The 21057-nt window shown below is 29.6% G+C and overlaps 1 protein-coding gene across 1 annotated transcript in view; it reads left to right on the top strand.

Moving 5' to 3' along the window:
• LOC121130353 (uncharacterized) overlaps positions 1-10223 on the top strand; it is a 31181-nt gene extending 20958 nt beyond the window's left edge. Inside the window, exon 2 of the mRNA XM_040726109.2 lies at positions 9472-10223. Within this exon, the coding sequence (XP_040582043.1) occupies positions 9472-9790 (319 nt within the window). The 3' untranslated portion in view covers positions 9791-10223. The remainder of the gene's footprint in view (positions 1-9471) is intronic.
• Positions 10224-21057: the final 10834 nt, after the last annotated feature.

Below are 21057 nucleotides of genomic sequence, written 5' to 3'. Positions count from 1 at the left end.
CTTAGATTCCCAATGATAATTGATACACTTTGGATATGTATTACATTTTCTCAAACAACATATCTCAAGAAATGATTTCAGTATACAGTAGTAAATTTAAAAATATTTAATACTATATACAATATAGTAGATACGATATCGTTGCATTACGTGAGAGTGTAATATACTAGGTTGATTTTTATTATTTTGCTGATTTGATCCGCCAATTTAGTCAATCGGATGGCCTTACCAGCCCTAAATAATACAAATATGGGGAGAGCAGAAAGTGTAGACAGTTTGCGGGAAGTCCTACAAGTTTGTAGTAGGATTTAACATACTGCTTATTTTAAACTATTTCAAGTCACATAAGCTAATCCATAATGCAATTAGAACAGTTTAATAAAAACAACATCTGTATTAAATTGGAAAGCGGACGTTCAAAGAAAAAGGATATCCGACGTTCTCAACGCCAATGTCAAGCTGAAAGAAATTTTTAGGATCGTTGGCTGCTCAAAGAGGCTTGTCTTAAGGTGAAGAAGCTGAAAAAGTATGCTCTGAGCCAGCCTCCCACTAAGTCCTGATAGTGGTAGCCTAACCAAAATTGGTCTCACGCCTTTTTTCACTTGGTGAAGGAGAAGATAGATAGAAGCCCCATGAAGAGCACGAAAAAGATGGCCAATTTTTGAAAATTAAAAAAAAAAAGATTTAACATTACAATTTTTTTTCAATTTAAATAAATAAAAAAATAGAAAAAACGAGCCCCAATATATTATAATCATGTAGACACCCCTGAAGGAATTCTTTTCAAATGACTTTTGACCTCCGCCAAGCCCGGACCTGAACCCCCGGACTCTGGACTATGGGGGGGGTACCAATTAGAGGAAAGCTTGTGCGACCTCTCAATCCTATGTGGAGTCTCGGAAGGTTGCAGTGGGCAAGGAGTGGTAGGACATGAGCGGGAACTTTGTGAGGAAGACGTGCTTGGTCTTCTGTCCCAGGATCGAAGCCGTGCTGATGGCCATGGAGGTCATTTTGAGAAATGATATAGCTAATTACTTTCCAATAAACCACTCAAAGTTTCTATTATCTGCCTCTTTTTTTTTTTTGAAAATGCGGGCTCAATGGTACAATGGAATCAATTACTGCACGATTCGCTGCTGCACACTCTTAATAAACTTAATCCCTTGTGATTCTTTGAGTGGAAAAATTGGCACAAGCATCATGTTCCACCCTCCCCTAGAGATAAAAATCGTATGGGATCAGGTCCGGTCTAATTGCAGGCTTAAAAGAATGGCCTCAAAAATGAGGACATTTTGTTGTCAAGACATCCTGCACTTTTTTGGAACTGTCTTGTTGGAAGGTGTACTCCAATACTTGTGATACTCCACCCGTCCAGGGAATGTAGAGTAAAAGAGCTAAACCAGACCCATTTAAAAGAAAAAGCTGGATCCGCACAAAGTCACCCGGGCCTACCAAATCTTTTGGTCCCGTGTGCCCAAGGTTATCAAGACAAGTGGATTTTATTATAAATAATTGAATATCATTAAATATAGATTTCACATAATAAAAAAATAACGGTTCTAACCTATTGAGTTCGTTTGTTATACATCTTTAAAGATTTTTCTAAATTATTACGACCACTCACTGAATCTTGACATGCTACAAATTCCTAAGAAGGGGAAAAAACATTTACTATAAATACAAATTGCTAGGTATACAATAATCATCTATTAAAAATCTCATTAGTTACATATTGTGGAGGTCCAAACACGTTGGTTCGTGTGCATGGTCAATAGATTTGGAAACTTACTTCTAGGTTTCAGTTAGTTTGACATCATAATCATAAATCATATACCTCATACGGATGCCGCTCGTAATTTGAGACATACCTGTATTATCAAAATAAAAACGATGTAATCAGACGCTTAATAAATAAATTCAGTTGAGTTCACGTCTGAAGGTAAATATAAATAGCAAAAAACATTGATAAATGAACACCTAATGCAGTGTATTTAAGACTCATTTGGGAACAATCGAGTAATATAGCTTTTCATTATTAATGATATGTAGAAAAAAAGGGGAAATAAAGGATCTAATAAACAAAAGTGAATTAGATATAGAATTGAAAAATCTATATAGGGGGAAGTCATTGAAATCTGAACACTTACCGATTAAATAATGAATGAAGGCTGAGTGATTGAAATTAATTCATATTTCGATATATTAAAGGATACACAATTAGTTAATAAACAAAACAACCCACTTGGGGCTTCCTATCTTACGTAAAAGTTGAGAAAGTCACATTTGAACGTGATCCAAGAATTTCAATTTCCAAACTCCAAGCAATTAAGTGTCTTTAGGACCACCGTCTATGCCGTCAGCATGTCCAAACCGTAGGAAAGAATGAAATTATCTGTCAAAAAGGCAAAACTGTACCTGGAGGTGTTAAAGAAAACAGCCCAGTCCAAACCTCTCAAGTCCATGAGGACCCATGCCAGAGATATCCTGTTTTCCCACCTGAATGTCCTGAGAGCTATCAAATAAGAAGATGGTCAGAGCCTTGTTAGGCTTTAAAGACCACTCTCGACGCCAGCAATGAAAGAAACTCATTTACTCCTTTGCAACACTCTTTTGAGTCCTTTTATACTTTTTTTGTGACACTTTTGGGCACACTACAGCTCTGATGCCTACTCCCTCGACTAAACTTTTTGAGCGCATGCCAAAGGGAAGGCTGTAGTGTCCATCATACAAATACCGAGGGCCTCAATGCTACCACCAGTCAGCTCTGGAACGCCATTGCAGAGGACTACATCTGCAGTTTGTGCAAGCCCTTCCGCTGTGACTGGAAGCCATCATTGCCGCTAATGGCCGCTGTATTAATGATTAAGAGAGCTCAGACCCACCTCTATGTATAGTATTAATTTTGATGAAATTTCATTGTTAATTGATCAATTATGTCTGGTTGAATTTTAAGATTCAAAATGTTCCGAATTTATAGACTACACTCTAGTTGTAAAAAATATGAGCAGCCGGTTTGTTAAAAAAAAAGAAAACAAATATTAACAGGGTGTCTCCGATAATTTGAAGAATGTTTCAAATAAATAAAATCTTCCAGTTGTAATTACAAAAAAGCTTGTATTCGACCCATGTTATATTTTTTACAGCTCTACAAATCTATAGAAATGAGATGTAAATTTAATAATTTATTTTAATCAACTATAAAATACAAAATATTCCAGGAACAAAAAAAAGACTTTAAATATTAATTTTTAAAGCATTTTTCCCTATCTCTTAATAATTATCCTTTTGACCCTGACAATCAATGTTTGTGTAATTTAAGCTTTCAAATTGAATTATTACATATACTTTTTGAAAATTATTAAGCCATTGAGTGCATGTAAACTAAAAACTTTCTAAAAAACACTGAATTTCAATCAAATTAAACCCTCTTTTCTTCTACCCACATATTATTCGGTGTTTAGTAAATGGATTGTGCCGTGGTAAAAAGGTTGCAAGCAAAATCGTTGGAGTAATATAGTACAGTCATAAAATCAAATGTACATTTTCATAGTGAGACAAAATTGTTGTAAGCAATATGATTGTGAGTAATTTCATTGCATAAAAATATTATTGAATGCAATTTTATTATATTTGGATCATCCAACTGTTGAATGATAAAAAAAAAATAAAAAAATTCAACGACGACCCTTTTATGGGAATTTGTGTAAGTGAACTTGACCTCTTTTAATATTAAAAAATGTAATCTTCCAACACCCTAGACCTCAAATTGTACAGGAAAGTACTGGAGTTAAAAACCAGTTCAAACTTTTTCCCCTCCGCCTTTCTAAATAATCAATGATCCCTTCTAGGATACACCCCAGCCCCTAGGTTGTGTAAGTGAACTACTCGGCCACAAGACTGGTTAAATTCTTCCTCTGCATCTTCATTATGTATCAAGGACAACATGTAATCTTCCAAAATATACCCATCCTAGGAGTTGTACTGGTTAACCGCTGGGCTCTAAGGCCAAATCCATTTTATATCTTCACGCTTAAAGGAAGAATGTATCCTGTCTTACGGCCAAGCAGTTCACTTATACTATTTATAAACCAAGCTGCATTTTGTGATATTAGACGGTGTTTTTATAATAAATTGTGTTAATATATTTGTACAGTTAATTTTATAACTTTTCTAAAGTATGTATAAAGTCTTACAACGTAGTATATTAGGGCAAAATAAATCATATTTAAGTAGAAAAGGATTGAATCCTACAAATAATGTAATTTAGGGAAGCATTAAAAAGTTTTTAAAGGTTTATATTTTATTAAATATATATTATTACTTTAATCAAAAGGTATAATAATGGTCTGTAGTAAAAAAAAAAAATCAATTATTATAGATAAACTTTTTTCCATTAATATTGATCTTCTTGGCAATCAAAACAGTGCTTACATGAGGGTGGCACTGGACAATTTCCAATATTTTACCCATATTTTTGACAATTTCCCTTCCAAATCCAAAATTACAGGAACAGGAATTACGAAACCAAATTCTGTTTGATTGCCTATTACAGTATGATGAATACAGTTGGATGCTGTATAGGGCCCAGCCTGAAAGCCACCCGTCTAAATTTCATTTTATAAAGCCTGAAAATTCCGTGTCCCAACCTTCTTGCCCGAAATTTATTTCTAATTTACAAGCTTATTTTATAACAAAAAACTTTACAACTTCAATACTTTTGAAGGCTCTTTAATAATCATTAATGTCTATATTTATAAATTCTGAAAAATAAATTTATCGGGAGAAAAAAAAAATTATGTATTGGATTTTTTTCATTTCTTTTATGCCTGAAAAAAAAAGTTTAGACACGAATAAGTCTTCGATAAATTACATTTATACAAATGTTTTTAAAATCAAAAGATGGAAGTAGAGGATTATTACTAAGAGATTTGAAAGTTTCAATGGAAAATATTTACATATTTTAATTAAGGTTTTTCCTATTTATTTTCTATGTAAACGTTGTACAAGGACTGCTTATAGTGTGCACCTTTCTCAATGCTCCATTTATACCACAGTATCTTTTTCGAACAAAGTTGTAACATAAAATTTAAATTTATTTGTATAAAAATTATATAAAAAATAACGGGATTTTCAATTATTTTTAAAACTTTTTCTTTCTATTCTTGGGGAATGGACTGATCAATTTCTATTATTTTTTTTTCTCATAGTTTTATTTAAAACTGTACTTAAAATTATTTATTAAATTGATTGATGATATTTTTTATCAAAACATCTTTCTTTTTTAATGCAAAAATTTTTATTATTGAAGGAAGGAAGTTATCTCAATGCATATTTAACAAAACTAAATGCACTTATATAAAAAGTAGGAGGTATATAGAATGTTTACCTATTATATACTGACACAAATCTGTAAGATACTATTTTATATATCTGTTTGGCTTTGCAATATAGGAGTGGAGAAAAAGTCGCATCACGCAATTATTTTACATCATGAAATAATTTGTCAATTAGTTTCATAATTTTAGATTTCAAAATCCTTTAACGAATCATTCATGTACAAAAATGATTATCCAATCATCACATCAAAATGCTAGCAAATGATTTCAAAACTTTTAGGAATAAAAACACATATTATGCAGTCTAATTTGAAGCAAGGATCAATTAAAAGACTATACAAACTTGATCGATTCTTCACTTTGGATCATATTTCATTATTAAATTCTTCGAATGTTTTAGTCGATTATTGTTCGGACCTAGAAAATGTATTAACATTATAAAAACTCTAAGAAATCAAAGAGATGTCCTAGCAGTTATAGGGTTAATTTCTGTTAGCTTTTCTTTAAAATGGCAAAGATTCTATTTTCAAACATTTTTTTTATAGCAAGAAAGAGTCTATTGATGGCAGTAGAATCAAGAAAAAATTTATAGTCTTTATTTCAGACGGTCAAATTTAAGAAAACTATCCAAATGTTTAAAAAAAAAAATAATTTGTCTGAGTTAAAAAAAAAAAAACTATAATTAGGCAGTTGATTGTGCAATAGCAAATATTTATAGCAAAATAGATTTTAAAAGTCATATAAGAAATAACCTGTGCTTTATATATAATATAAATGGCAATAGATTGAGAAAAAAGAGGAATATTAGAACTCTTAAGAATGGTAAAAAAAATATATAAGAAGTAAAAAAAATGAAAAAAATCGAAATCCCAGATCAAACTTCCACTGATTAATGCTACCTTAGATTCCACAATTATTTCAAAGATACCTCTTCCTGAGCTACACCTTTTAATTGGTGTTTGTCGAAAAGGTTTGGTTTTGTATATCAAACCACATCTGTTCTGAATTTTCAGATTGTTTGAAGTCAAACAGTATTTTTGGGACAAAGTTGAGAGGGGATGGCTTTATGGAAACCAAGGTAATTAATTTGATCAACTTGAGCAGGATATGAGATAAACTATTTTATTCAATATTATTTCCTGTATTAGTATTTTAAATAAACTTAACTTCATTAGAATATCATCATTCCTAAACAAATTTTATCTAAATTTTAAGAAACACAATGAAAAAGTCGTAAAAAGATATTTAAATGGATGAAATAATATAATAGCAAAGAGTTTCACTTTTATGTTTCACCTAATTGTCTTTTATGAAGAGTATGGGTCATAGAGAAGATATTTAGAGTATGCATTAGGCTGGGCTGTTCTATTTATATTTTTGAAAAACAAAAACTGGTAGTGTTTTTTTTAATGTGTTTATTCAGTTAAATTTCAAAAATGAAATTTTTAAAAAGATATAATAACTCCAACCTACTACATAAACTTCACATTGAAAATGAGAGGAAAATCATTTTTTTCTATATTTTTCCATCTTGTACTAGTTTAATTTATAAATATTCAAATTGAAAGAATGCATATGTATTATCCTTCTTGTGAAAATTCAAATATTAAAAAATTTGAATTACTAAATTAAATAATTAAAAAAAAATGCATATGAGCAGTAATTTTAATACTGTTTTGCTTGGTGAATACTTGGAAACATATACTTTTATTTATTAACTATATGATGTATGTATATCTTTTGATACTATATTTTATCAGTTCGTTTATTTTGATTCTAAATATCTAATAAGAGAAAATATATATAGCAACCCAGAATAATTTATTAACAAAAATTTTGTTTGATGAAATGATGAAAATATTTAAATTACATTTGAATCAATTAAAGTGTGTCAACTTTTTCATTTAGTATATAGTTTTCATAATTTATTTAATTGTAGAAGGTAGTAGAGTCTTAATTGAAGTCATTCTTTGACATAGGTCTCCTGCAGGCTTTTTGAGTCCTACATTAACCATCTTCAATTATTTTTTTCTGTGATAAATACAATGAAGAACCCCCCACTGTGACAATTTGAACAACCATCTCACAACTTTTTTTATTTGGCATGGCCATTTCAAGGCTTTCATTGGTGTTTCTATGAAGCTATTCAACTCGGAAGTTGCTAAGGAGTAGGTTTGAGGTGGTTCTGACACTCCTTCCGATCAGATGATTAGGTTAATTATACTACAAGCGCCACTGTTAATAGCTGGCATTTTTCTGATCCTTAGAGATATGCTCCGCAGTTGACTGTTTGATCTACTCTCTCCCCTGGTCAACGGGATTCGTTCCATCACTATGATTATCTTCTTCCGGACATCAGAATAATCATGAGTTTGCAGGATCATTTCACTGAGAGCAAACCAAGCAGATCTTTTCACTGTGTGCATCACAAGTGCATATAAATATTTTTTCTGGGACTGAGATAATTCAGCTGAAATATGACGTGTTTTTCTATCCAACAATGCTTTATCTTGGTATTGAACCAACAATGCTGACTTATTGGATTTCAAATGTCTTTCTCTTTCTTTGCTGACCGAATAAACAAATGGTAAATTCAACATGAAATATTAATTTTATTATATAGGTTTTAAAATCTATAAGTATAGACATCAAGGAATATTAAACAGTCTCCACAAGTTTTGGGAATTATTTAAAAAAAAAAAAATCATCATATTTTACAATCGTGGTATCACAAATACTGTTTAGATTTTCAGCCAACTGGTTTGCACTATCGCCTTGTTCGAAGAAAAACGCTATAATATGACGTATTTTCTCTTTGTTGGTGTCCATTTTTGACGTGCCCTCACAAAATACTTATTTAAATAATCACAAAACTGTATTTCATGTTTTTTAGTACGAAATACTAGCTTCCTATCACTATCCATCAAAAAGGGATCGTATTTATACACCACGAGATACACATTACTAAAGTCATCGATTGGAAAAATATATAATTTCTTTTTGCTAGACCTATCTATATTAATTGAACAAAGTTTTACTCTTTGTTTGTACGATAAGACAACCAGTCATCGGGTACACTGTATATAATACTCCATTACGTATACCATAAACATATTTTGATTTGAGAAATAACAATATAGTCGTACTCATGAAATATTGCAAGCTTGTGCAAGTAGCTTCGAACTTGTATACAGAGTGCATTGTATAGAGTGCTACCTGATGTAAATCATATAAGTACTTATGATTTAAGAAATAATAATGCAGTCGTATTCATGCAACATTATAGGGGTGTGCAAATATTCAAAGAGTAACGTTTATGTTTGTTTTTGGTTTATTATGTATATCAATTAAATAAAAACACCTGTGTGTTAAAATGAGTTTTTTTTGTTTTTATTCGTGAGCAGTCTAAAGACTAAAGTACTCATGAGTAAATTTTTCTTCTTTTTGCCTTCATTATCTTCATTCTTGAGGAAAAATTTTGTCATATAAATTGACAAAATCATTGAGAAGTTAATTTTGAGTATGCTCATGAAAAATAGAGTTTAAACACTCAGGATTTATCGGGAAGTTATCTTGTATATTATTAAAGCATAATTTGTCTTTTAGCCGACGCCTAATTACTCCGTGGAATGCGGTGTACTACCCCTATTTCAAGTAACAAAATTAAAATAAATGCATTTGATGACGGTATAATTAGCTTAAATTATCAAGACTGACATATTCCCAATAACCTACTGAGGAAGTAAATCAATTGCCACCAAATGTTTCTACTTTTTCATCAATTGTCGTTATATCAGCCTAAAATTCCTACACACTAAATTATTTATCAATAAAATTGATCCAACGACCGATATCAGTGTTCTCTGATTTGATTCATAAATATTTATTAACGATGGAGTCTGTTTTCTCCAAGATGATTGTCGCACAAATTAGATATCGTACCAAACTCACATATGAGCACTTTGATCACATAATGATTCTGGTTATTTTATAAAATATAAATTAAATAAATCAATAGGTATTATATTATAATTATCTAACATTTAATATACTAATAAGTGGAAATTGACTAGTGAATGTACCCCCACCAAATCATTAATTCATTAATATTAAAATGTGCATAATTATATTACAGATGGGTACCTGGTGTGACGTTCTACTTGACGTTGGACGCTATCTACGTAGGGATTATAGGGATGTGTCTATGCCTTTCCTTTTTCACTGAGGGGCTCACACGGATCACTCTTCTAACACTTTTATTTCCAAGCTTCTCCTTGGCCCTATGTGCATGGATGTCCATATTTGGATTTTACATTCGGCTGGAGGAGTCTGCAACAAAACGGGCCAAAGCAAGAAGAATGATTTTGGATTGTCACAATGACATTGAATCTGCTCAAAGGCTACAACAACAAGAATATCTCAATTTAGCATATGATCCGGACGAGGATTCTTAGGGGAGAAAAGAGTGAGGGATACGGACATACAACGAAGAGGATTTATGTCGTGGAGCAGTCATTCATCATTTGTTGTATATATTATATATTTAAAAAAAGTCTACGAATAAAATTTAACATAAAATATGAACTATTGCTGAGTACAGGGGCTTAGCCCAAAAAATTATCAGCACTGTTATGTAATTATTTATATACATAGATTTAATAATCTGCCATTTAAATAATGGCAGAGAGTTCTCACATTGCGGCGTTGAATAGAAGGGAAGAGAAACAAAGAATGAAGGTATAAGAAAAGAGACAAAGAGAAAGGGATTCAGAAAGAAACAGAGGGAGAAGGGAATTGGGAAGATACAGATAGAAGGAGAGAGCTATACAAAGTACGACAGGGACATTTTCCGTCCCTTTAAGATTTTTTTTTTTTGCTCTAATTAAGGTTTCATGTATCAATTCAAGCAATGTTCCAATACATGTGTTGTTTTTCTTTCAGATTTTTTTAATTTGATCAAAATTGGACAAACAATGAGTGAAGAAGAATAAAAAGGGCAAAGGGTGTCGAATCTTTTTGACGCAGATGTTGATCTAAAAAGAATTACAGACAATGTTGATGTGACAGTCCAGAACATCAAGGTGGCCAATGAGAATGGCGAAGGAGTCGAAAGGAAGATAGGAAGTGGAGGAAATAGTTTGAAACAGTATGAAATATTTCTCAAGTCCCTGGAGGCTGACTAGTTCAACGTGGAGGAGATCACCTTCAGGAGGGCAATTCATGATGATCTTGCCTTATGAGCTTTGTCAGGACTCCCAAACATGGCTTTGCCGACAGGATGAAGGCCTTCAGGTTTTAGGAATGCCAAAAAAGTACTTAATAATTTGAAGAGTCATCCGTCGACTGTGAAAACCTTCTACGACTGGAACATCTTCACAGTCGACCAGGTTTTGAACCTCAGAAATGACAGATTTATACATGCATTACATGAGGAAGTCCAGGGCACTTTCAGGTCAAACAATGTGCTTGGGTGTCGAGGCCTTTGATACGAAAAAATGGATCCATTTTTCTTCAAGCCCGATGAGAAAATCGGGGCTATAACATGGGGTAATATGGACCCATTGCAGGTTTTCAAAAAAGGGCCCTAACTTCAAATATGTATGTGTGTTAGAGATAAGTGCACAGGATTTATAATCCACAACTTGAAAGTAAGTCTACTGAAACAGTTCTTGCTACATGACACAAATAGACTCAAAATATAAGAAGTTTTGAAAAAGCGTCTCATATTACCCCAGTTACTTTTAATATGTATGTCCTATATAATTAAAATAATTTATATTTGTGGGTGGGTGATATATGTCTCACATAGTAACAGAAAAAGAACGTATATTAAATACAAATTAAAAGAGGGAAATAGTAAGATGATGAGTTAATTTTAGTATGTATATTCAATCTTCATTATATATTTATGGTTGAAGAAAGAACGCAGCAAGTTAGCAATGGCATTGACAATAAATAAATCAAAGGGTCAAACCATCTTCCGCCATCTGGTAGCCATCATTGAGGCTAAGGGAGGCTACACTAATGATTAATGAAAGGTCATATTAACATCTGATTAAAGTATTAATGTTGTCGTAATTCTATTTTTAATTGATTAATTATATTTTATTTAGTTTAAAATTCAAAGAGTTCAGATTTTAATATACCAATTGGTACACATTTCTTTGCTGAATGATTCAAATAAGTAACTGCCATTCAGTTCAATAGTTTATATTTAATTCAAATATTTGGTTTCAATGAAATGATTAAATTTAAAAACACTTTTAATAAATCATGAATGCTTTATAGTATGGTTAATACAGCTTTTAACTTTTTTTAAAACTTACATAATTGTTATAGTTAAGAAAATTCCATTCCATTCATTCTCAATAATTATGTATAAGTATGAGTTAGTAACAACCAATGCCAAAATAAGACTGGGTTACTAAGTTAAAATTATGGAAATACAGGGTGGAACGATGAAATTGAAAATTCCGTTTGATCAACACTATGTTTCTGTTTTGTACTAGATCATCTACTAGTTGGCTAAATGTGTATCCCTCCCAAAAGCAATAAGAGCCATCTATCATGTCTGACAGTGACAACTATTCAATATTTTCACTCAAAAATATCTTCTATTAGGACTAGGGATCCAACAGCCAGAACCAGCATTGGATTTCCAAGAATGACAAGAATGTTTCTATGTGAGGGCCACATCAAACTCAGACGACTGGACATAATCATGTTTGCATTATCTGAAAATTGAAAATATCATATAATTGAAAATAAGAGTATTACAAAAAGGCATGGTCCATAAATACATCCAAATATTTTGCATTTATGTGAGTTAACAAACGACTCGTTAAATACAGTCAAACTTGGTATAAACGACCACCGGATTTAAGTTTGTCATCACCCTTATTGGTCATATCCAGCTTTCAAATGAATAATTGTTACAAAATAGAAAACCTGGTTTAAGAAATCAGCTGTACTAAGCCATCACTTTTTCTGTTTCCCTTGCTTGGCCACTTAATAACGGATTTCTACAAATTTGTAGGACTACTCGATGATTTTTCAAGTTCTTACCCAAAATGGAGACATTGTCTCAAGATTTGCTCCTCTAGACCAGTGGTTCCCAAAGTTGGGGCAGCAAGATTATGTCCAAAAAATAACATTATAATTGACACTACGTTGAGTATCTTCAGCTTAAATATTGATGAATATACATATTTTTTGGATCTCTGGATTGAGTCTCTTTTTATTTCATTTAAAAAAAGTATTTCCCAGAAGATAGTGCTCTACATGCCCATAACCTTATACTCCCCCTTATACAGTTACAGCTAATCCTCTGAATTGGAAGATGCGCTTATCAAACTTTCATGTAACCACACCCTGAAAAAAAAAGTTTGATTTATAAAACACTTGACAAATTCTCTATTTCTGTGATGTAAGAGTTTCCATGAAGGACGGAATCAGGTTTAAATTTCCTTATACCATTTGACTCAACTTATTTATGTAAGAAGACCTTTTCCGTGTTAACTTATATAATAAATAAATACAGATTGTGGCTTAACGTAAAGGATGATTTTTGAGTTGGTGTATCAAAAATTAAGTATAGAATAGACCTGCTTTGCTCAATGCAGAGTGCACATCCGTCATATTAACACCTTAATTGGTTTATAATCATATTATCACATCCTCATCCTGTAATTTTATGTGTTTGTGAGTCTTAATTAAGGCTTTATTTTCTGGTAACAAGAGAAAGATCAATTTTGTACATATATCGATGAGAGGTCTATGGGTAGCAAATTATCTAGCAACATTTTTTTTAGTGTCAAAAACCAAAAAGTTTGGGAGCAACTGCTCTAGACCACATAATTAAAGACCGTTGATTCAAATTAGACTCAAAAGTTCAAACTCAGACGACTGGACATAATTGTAATGTTTCCAAGGAGTTATATGAAAATCCCTTCTGGGATGTTTATTATCATATCATATAAATACTCTTTTAGAAATCAATCCTTAAATTTACGGTATAAAATATTCCTAATAAACATCATTATTTTGTAAATTTTTATGCTCTCCTTGTAAAAAATTTTCAAATTGTCAGGGTGATCAAATTGATTTTTGGTTGTTTATTTTAATTCTGTTATTTTCATCTATGATGATGACAGCTTTAGTAAATAAAATATTATTTTTGCGTAGCAAATACAAAAACAGCACAATCATTAATTTTTCCAACCCCTGTTAAGCCGTTCCCTCCTTAGCACAAAAATGCCTTATGAATTTTGATGTCAGTCACCAAATTACCTCGTCTCACTTGAAGCGTCATAGCTATTTCATATTTTTATTATAAATACACGAAATAATAATAAGTTATTATATACTTATGTAGATTTTGTTCGTAATGTGAAGCTTGCTAGCGATTTTTTTGATATCGTTGGAATGACTTACAAGTTCTTTTTGGAACATGTAGTTCACGAACTATTTACTAAAAAACAGAAAGCTCTTAAACCAACATGATTATGGATTGAATTAAACAGACTTAGTAACACAAGGTGGGCATGTCAATATCAAGCTGTTGTAGCAATCAAAGACTCAATTTCTACAATACAAACAACATTAAGAAGCATCGTGGAAGAACCAAATTTGCAAAGAAAAGCAAAGGAAAGAGCTATAATATCCATTGATGAACAATTTATTCTAAGAAGCATCGTGGAAGAACCAAATTTGCGAAGAAAAGCAAAGGCAAGAGCTATAATATCCAATGATGAACAATTTATTTTGCACATAATTATTTTAAAAGACGTTCTTAGGACAACTAATGATCTAATTTTCATCTTGCAGAAGCTGATGATTTGGTACATTCTGTTATTACTACCCTTTCGAAAAAAAGAACAGATGAAGAATGGGGGGAAAATATTGAAACGGACAGAGAGCCTTATTACAAGCCATGGAATACTTACTACTTCCAAAGAAAAGTGATAGCACAAACAAAACTAATTATGATGCATTAATCGTTGATACTTTAATATTCCAGCCAGGCCAAACTAAAAAAAACTTGGATGCACTGAGGATTTCATACTTTTATCCAGTGTTGGACCCATTAATTATGGAGATAAGGCGTCGTTTTTCCTCAGAAACTAATTATAGAATGAAAGGAGTTCAGGTACTTTCACCAAAGCATTCAAATTTCTTAGACAAGAATTTGCTCTTATTTGTATCTAGAGCAAGGAGTAGGGGAGAAGGACAAAATTATAGACGGCTTTGCTCTAAATCACAATGATAGACGAATGGTACTAATGTAAATAAATATTTACTAAGAAAAGAAATAAGTAAATACATTTTGTGGATGTTGTTGTATACTTATTAAAGCAATATATTATTGAAATAAAAACTTTCTACGTTTATATATTTTCTTATTGTTGCTTACTTGACACATATAAAATATTTGTTAGCAAAAAATCTCACTTATAATTAGCATCCCCAATGCATTTCATAGAATCCCCGCAGCACCCCCAGGAAAAATTTCCTACTACCGCCACTGATTACGACACAACAGGCCACGAAGTTGTCTTTTTTCTTATAATAGAGAACACAACACAATTAAGGGATTTTGTAGCCCCATGATTCAAATATGCCTAATGTAAAAAAAAAAATAATAGTAATAATAATTCCATATAGCATAAAACAATTACCCGATCATCCCGGATTTATTGTTCTCTAAAGTAGTTATATTTGAAGGTTAAACCCAGACTGTTAAAGTATTTCAGTCTTACGAACTAACATTTTTTATGAAAATGGGAAATATTTGGTACAAATGCCACTTGATGAAAAGTTATAATAAAGAAAAATGGAAATATATGAATAAATATTGTTATTGAATTGTAATGGTCAAAAAATTTGAGAATCTTACTACAATATGTACCTAATGAATATTAATCTATTCAAGTTAGTAATAAATTATAGACAAATATAAAGTTAATACTAAGTGAAGACAATAAATACTCCATACATGTATAATTAGTTGTAGATATGTAATTAAATATAAGTATGCTTACTTATGAGAAAGATAGTTTTTGTAAAACTAGCATACAGTAATTAACAATCAAATATAGTTTTATTATCAGTACAAGTTCTGATCGAATTAAGAAAATTAAAATTAGCGGAACTTTACTTTTTAAACTTCGCGGCACCTCTTATTTCGAATGAAATTTTAACAAAAATTATATATCATTTTAAAATTGATTAAGCATTAGAATTTGCAACAATATATATTTCAGTAATTAATTTTATCGGGAGGATATCTATTATTTAGTTAATATGGATATATTTTTAACTTCTATGGGTTTTTATATTTAGTCAAATGGTTTGAATTTCATCAGTATTTAATTAGCTTTGAACAAAAGATGCAATATATTTATGGTCTTGTATATTAATTTTTTAATAAAAATGCAGTTTTTCCGAACCATTAAACTCAAAATATGTTTTTTTGTCTGTTTCAAAACCTATATATACTTACATGTTTCAAATGTATGTCTATTTAAATTAAATAAATACAAATATTATTATTAGTTATCTTAGCTGTAAACATATCTCTCGAAAATGCAATGCCATTTACCTATACCAAACAAAGATTTATATTCTAATTTTTTAATCATTATGAGTCCTTTTATAAAGTGGACTACATTGATTATAAAAAAATGGAATGATACAATATTAAACTGTATTTTGTTATGATATTTATGAAAAAGGTTCAAAAATTTAAAAACCATAAAAATGAAAATATCTTATGATTCAAATTATCTCAATCACAATTCCATTTTTAAGATGGAGTTTGTGATGGATAATTATATAACCTGGGCCCTTGATTTCTGTATTACTTTTGTGCCTCTTTTGTCATTCGAAAACAAGTGGGAGATAATTACAGACTCTTAAAGATAATGTAGTTTTGTCTACAGTGCCAATAAAATTCGATTCTGCTAATAAGTATATTTATTTATGTATAAAAATGTTTCATTTCATTTTGTATCTTTATAATGCCACTAATAATTTGCTGATTCTATTTTTATAAGTTATATATCGTATCATTTGTCATTATAAATTTATCTGATTCTCTGCTTATAACTTTTATTAAAATTTATAATTAATGTAATAGTTTTTTTGTTGTATTTTTTTAAATTTACTCATACCTATTGAAGTTACTATTATAAACAAACATTATAATACTTTTATACATAACCTTAATAATGTTCACTATTTCAATGTATTTCTATTAATAGTTATTATATTTATTTCTGTGTAAAAATGTCTCATCATATTTTTTTAAATATATATAAATTAAATTTGTCACTAATAATTTTTTGAATCAATTTGTAATATTTAATATTAATAACTTCAATGTCATGTCATTTGCCATCATTAATTTGTTTGATTTTCTATGTATAACTTTTATTAAAATTTTATAGTTAATATTTTTTGTAATATTTAATCTTTTTTCAGTTGTTTACTATTCTACACATACTTTTTTAACTTAATATTCCAAATATACGTTACAATACTTTAACTGATTAATTTACTGCTACAGTGTTAACCTTTATTTTTTGAGTATTCATTGTATAACATAGCAAATTAGCAACTGTAAGGGAAGAAATTTTTGGAGGTTTCAATGTGAATAAATCTATAATATAGAAATGCAAAAGTTTTTTTCGACGACTTTCACGAAGTAAATCAGGTATTCCTGAATTTGAAAACTTCGACTACTTTTTATATTAACTGTTCGATCTAGTGTGGCTTGAAGTATAGAAGGTTCTCATTTATAAAAGCCAAATATTATTTTCTTCAAAACCTTAACTTTAATCAATAGTACCAAATGTATCGCTCTCACGTTTTATTGGCATTCCTTCGATGCCCCACAATGATTGTTGAATCGAACTTTAACTACAAGATTATAGGGATTTTGTAGTCTCATGATTCAAATTGCCTAATATCAAAATAATAAACGATAATTCTTTTTAGTATTATACAATACTCATAAAATCCCTCATGTATTGGTTATCTATAGTATATATACTTTAAATTTTAAATCCAGACAGTTAAATTATTTCAGTTCTACAAATAACATTTCATATGAAAACGGAAAATATTAGGTTCAAGTTGTCATGGAACAATGAACTTAAAAATTCCGTTTGATCCAAACCATTGTAAGACTACTCAATGATTTTTCAAGTTCTTGCCAAAAATGGAGACTTTGTCTCCAAATTTGCTACTCTAGACCAGTGGTTCCCAAAGTTGAGGTAGCAAGATTATGTCCAAAAAATAAAAATATAATTGACATTACGATGAGTATCTTCATCTTAAATATTGATGAATATACATATTTCTTGGTTCTCTGGATTAAGTCTCTTTTTGTTTCATTTAAAAAAAATATCTCCCAAAAGACAGTGCTCTACAAAACCATAACTTTATACTCCCCCTTATACAGTTACAGCTAATCATCTTATTTGAAAGATGCGGGTATCGAACTTTCATGTGACCACACACTAAAAAACAAACTTTGAATTATAAAACACTTGACAAATTCTGTATTTCTGTTATGATTAAAATTATGGCTGTACCGAATATTTACTTAATGAGCAAGCCAGTTTTCGTAAAATTAGTCTACAGTAATTAACAATCAAACATCTTTTTATGATTAATAGTGGTTGTGATCAAATTAAGTGCTATAACATTAACGGAACTTTACATACTGAAGGTCTCGTAACATAATATTTATAGAGATATGCTAACAAAAAGTATTCGGATAATATTTCAATGACTCAAAATTTTGATTTGAAAAATTTTAATAATTCTATTCAAATCACCTAAATTATTTATCTGCAACTCAATACTTCAAATTATTACATACTTACTCATTATCTATTTAATTAAACTATGTATATTAGTATATATTGATTTTGGGATTTCAATTTATTTTTCAAATGAAAGGTTGCGTAATACCATACAATTAACGACATGGAAGTGGTTAGTATTTTTGAAACCCGTCCCACCCACTTTATCAAATGTTAAAATACGATCCGACTCGCTTTTTCAAAAAAAAAATGCTTTTATCCATACGTCAACACAAATCCGGTGTTTTTCCTGATTTCACAAAAACATTTTGAAAAAGGCTTGAAATGTAAAAAAAAAAAAGTCTGCATTATAGGTGTTGGGTTCTTAGTATCCTTTAATTTCAATGGGAATTTAAAAATACGTTCTAAAGTTATTCTTGATGGTTACTAGTTTGTTTTTATTGAGTGGAAAGACTGATTGTGGAAGTGATTTCAATTTTAAAAGTAAATATCGTGACTTATAGTGGAGCGGAATGATAAAATCTCTTTTTTAGCGTTAAACTTTAAAAAAACTAGTTTTCCGTTCATTGAGCGAGTAGTGTGCTAAAAAGCCAGTTAATTTACCATTGCTTTAACAAGTCTGGAAATATAAGATTCGTCGAAGAGTACAAATGTAATCCACACTCAAATTATAATTTCTTTTTTGTTGAGGAGCCAAATATATTCTTTTGTAAAGCCTTCCAAAAAGACCAGAGGAGGTATATTTATTCCAGCTCAATGGCATAATAAGATATTTTCATTTTTATGGTTTTTAAATTTATGAAACCTTTTTCATAAATGTCATAACAAAATATGGTTTAATATTGTATCATTCTATTTTTATAACCAGTGTATGACTCATAATAGTTAACAAATTATAATATGAATCATTATTTTGGGAGTGGTACATGTTATTCCAATTTTTGAAAGATATGTCTACAGCTAGGATAGCTAATAATAATATCTACCATTTATTTCTTTAATGGAAATAGATTTGTATAAGTCTTTGAAACTCACGAACAAAACAAAAATATAACTTATTTTGAGTTTAAGGTTTGCATAAACTGTATTTTTGTTAAAAAGTTATTATATATGCGACCATAAATAAATGTTATTATAAGCTCTTTAAATGTTGATCACATTCAAACCATTTGACTACATATAAAAACACCGTAGAAGTTAATAATGTAACCATAAGGACCCTATAATAGAATTGCCATCCAATATAACTCATTACTGAAATATATTGTTACAAATTAAAATAATTATTAAGTTATAAAATGATACATTATTTTTCTAAATAAGAGGTTGCGCAATTTAGAAAACTTCCGTCAATGTATTTTATTAAATCATATTTTCTATTACTTATAAAAATATGTTAGATTGTTAATTAATAATTACTATAAGTTTGTATAACATAAACTAACAAAAAACAACCTTTCCCGAAACAAAATATACTAAAAATGCTTTAGTTTCATTACATATTGCTACTAAATCAACTTGCATTTAGTATTTATCGTATTCACTGACTATGAACTTTTAAATTTGTATATAATTTAGTATAGACTTTATTAGATTATTACTTATTTGGTATATATTGTAAAAAAAATTTCAATTTTTTTGAAAATGATAATTCAATAACTACGTTTATTCATATTTATCCATTTTTCGTTTGTAAAACTTTTTGTTTGTAGGACAACTTGAACGTAATATTATATGTTTTAATATAAAATGTTCTTTTGTAGAACTGAAATAATTTAACTGTCTGGATTTAAAATTTAGAATATATATACTATAGATAACCAATACATCAGGGATTTTATGAGTATTGTATAGTACTAAAAAGAATTATCGTTTATTATTTTGATATTAGGCATTTTGAATCATGAGACTACAAAATCCCTATAATTTTGTAGTGAAAGTTTGATTCAACAATCATTGTTGGGCATCGAAGGAATGCCAGTAAAACGTGAGAGCGATACATTTGGTACTATTGATTAAAGTTAAGGTTTTGAAGAAAATAATATTTGGCTTTAGAAATGAGAACCTTCTATATTTCAAGCCACACTAGATCGAACAGTTAATATAAAAAGTAGTCGAAATTTTCAAATTCAGGAATACTTGATTTACTTCGTGAAAGTCGTCGAAAAAAACTTTTGCATTTCTATACTATAGATCTATTCACATTGAAACCTCCAAAAATTTCTTCCCTTACAGTTGCTAATTTGCTATGTTATACAATGAATACTCAAAAAATAAAGGTAAACCCTGTAGCAGTAAATTGATAAGTTAAAGTATTGTAACGTATATTTGGAATATTAAGTTAAAAAAGTATGTGTAGAATAGTAAAACAACTAAAAAAAAGATTAAATATTACAAAAAATATTAATTATAAAATTGTAATAAAAGTTATACATAGAAAATCAAACAAATTAATGATGACAAATGATATGACACTGAAGTTATTAATATTAAATATTACAAATTGATTCAAAAAATTATTAGTGACAAATTTAATTTATATATATACAAAATATAATGAAACATTTTTACACAGAAATAAATATAATAACTATTAATAGAAATACATTGAAATAGTAAACATTTTTAAGATTATGTATTAAAGTATTATAATGTTTGTTTATAATAGTAACTTCAATATGTATAAGTAAATTTAAAAAAAAAAATACAACTAAAAAAACTATTATATTAATTATAAATTTTAATAAAAGTTATAAGCAGAGAATCAGATAAATTTATAATGACAAATGATACGATATATAACTTATAAAAAATAGAATCAGCAAATTATTAGTGGCATTATAAAGATACAAAATGATATGAGACATTTTTATAAATAAATAAATATACTT

Source organism: Lepeophtheirus salmonis, chromosome Z (genome assembly GCF_016086655.4).
Source record: "Lepeophtheirus salmonis chromosome Z, UVic_Lsal_1.4, whole genome shotgun sequence".
NCBI lineage: Eukaryota > Metazoa > Arthropoda > Copepoda > Siphonostomatoida > Caligidae > Lepeophtheirus > Lepeophtheirus salmonis.
Note: the sequence above shows the minus strand (reverse complement) of the source record. Positions and strands in the feature narration are given on the sequence as shown.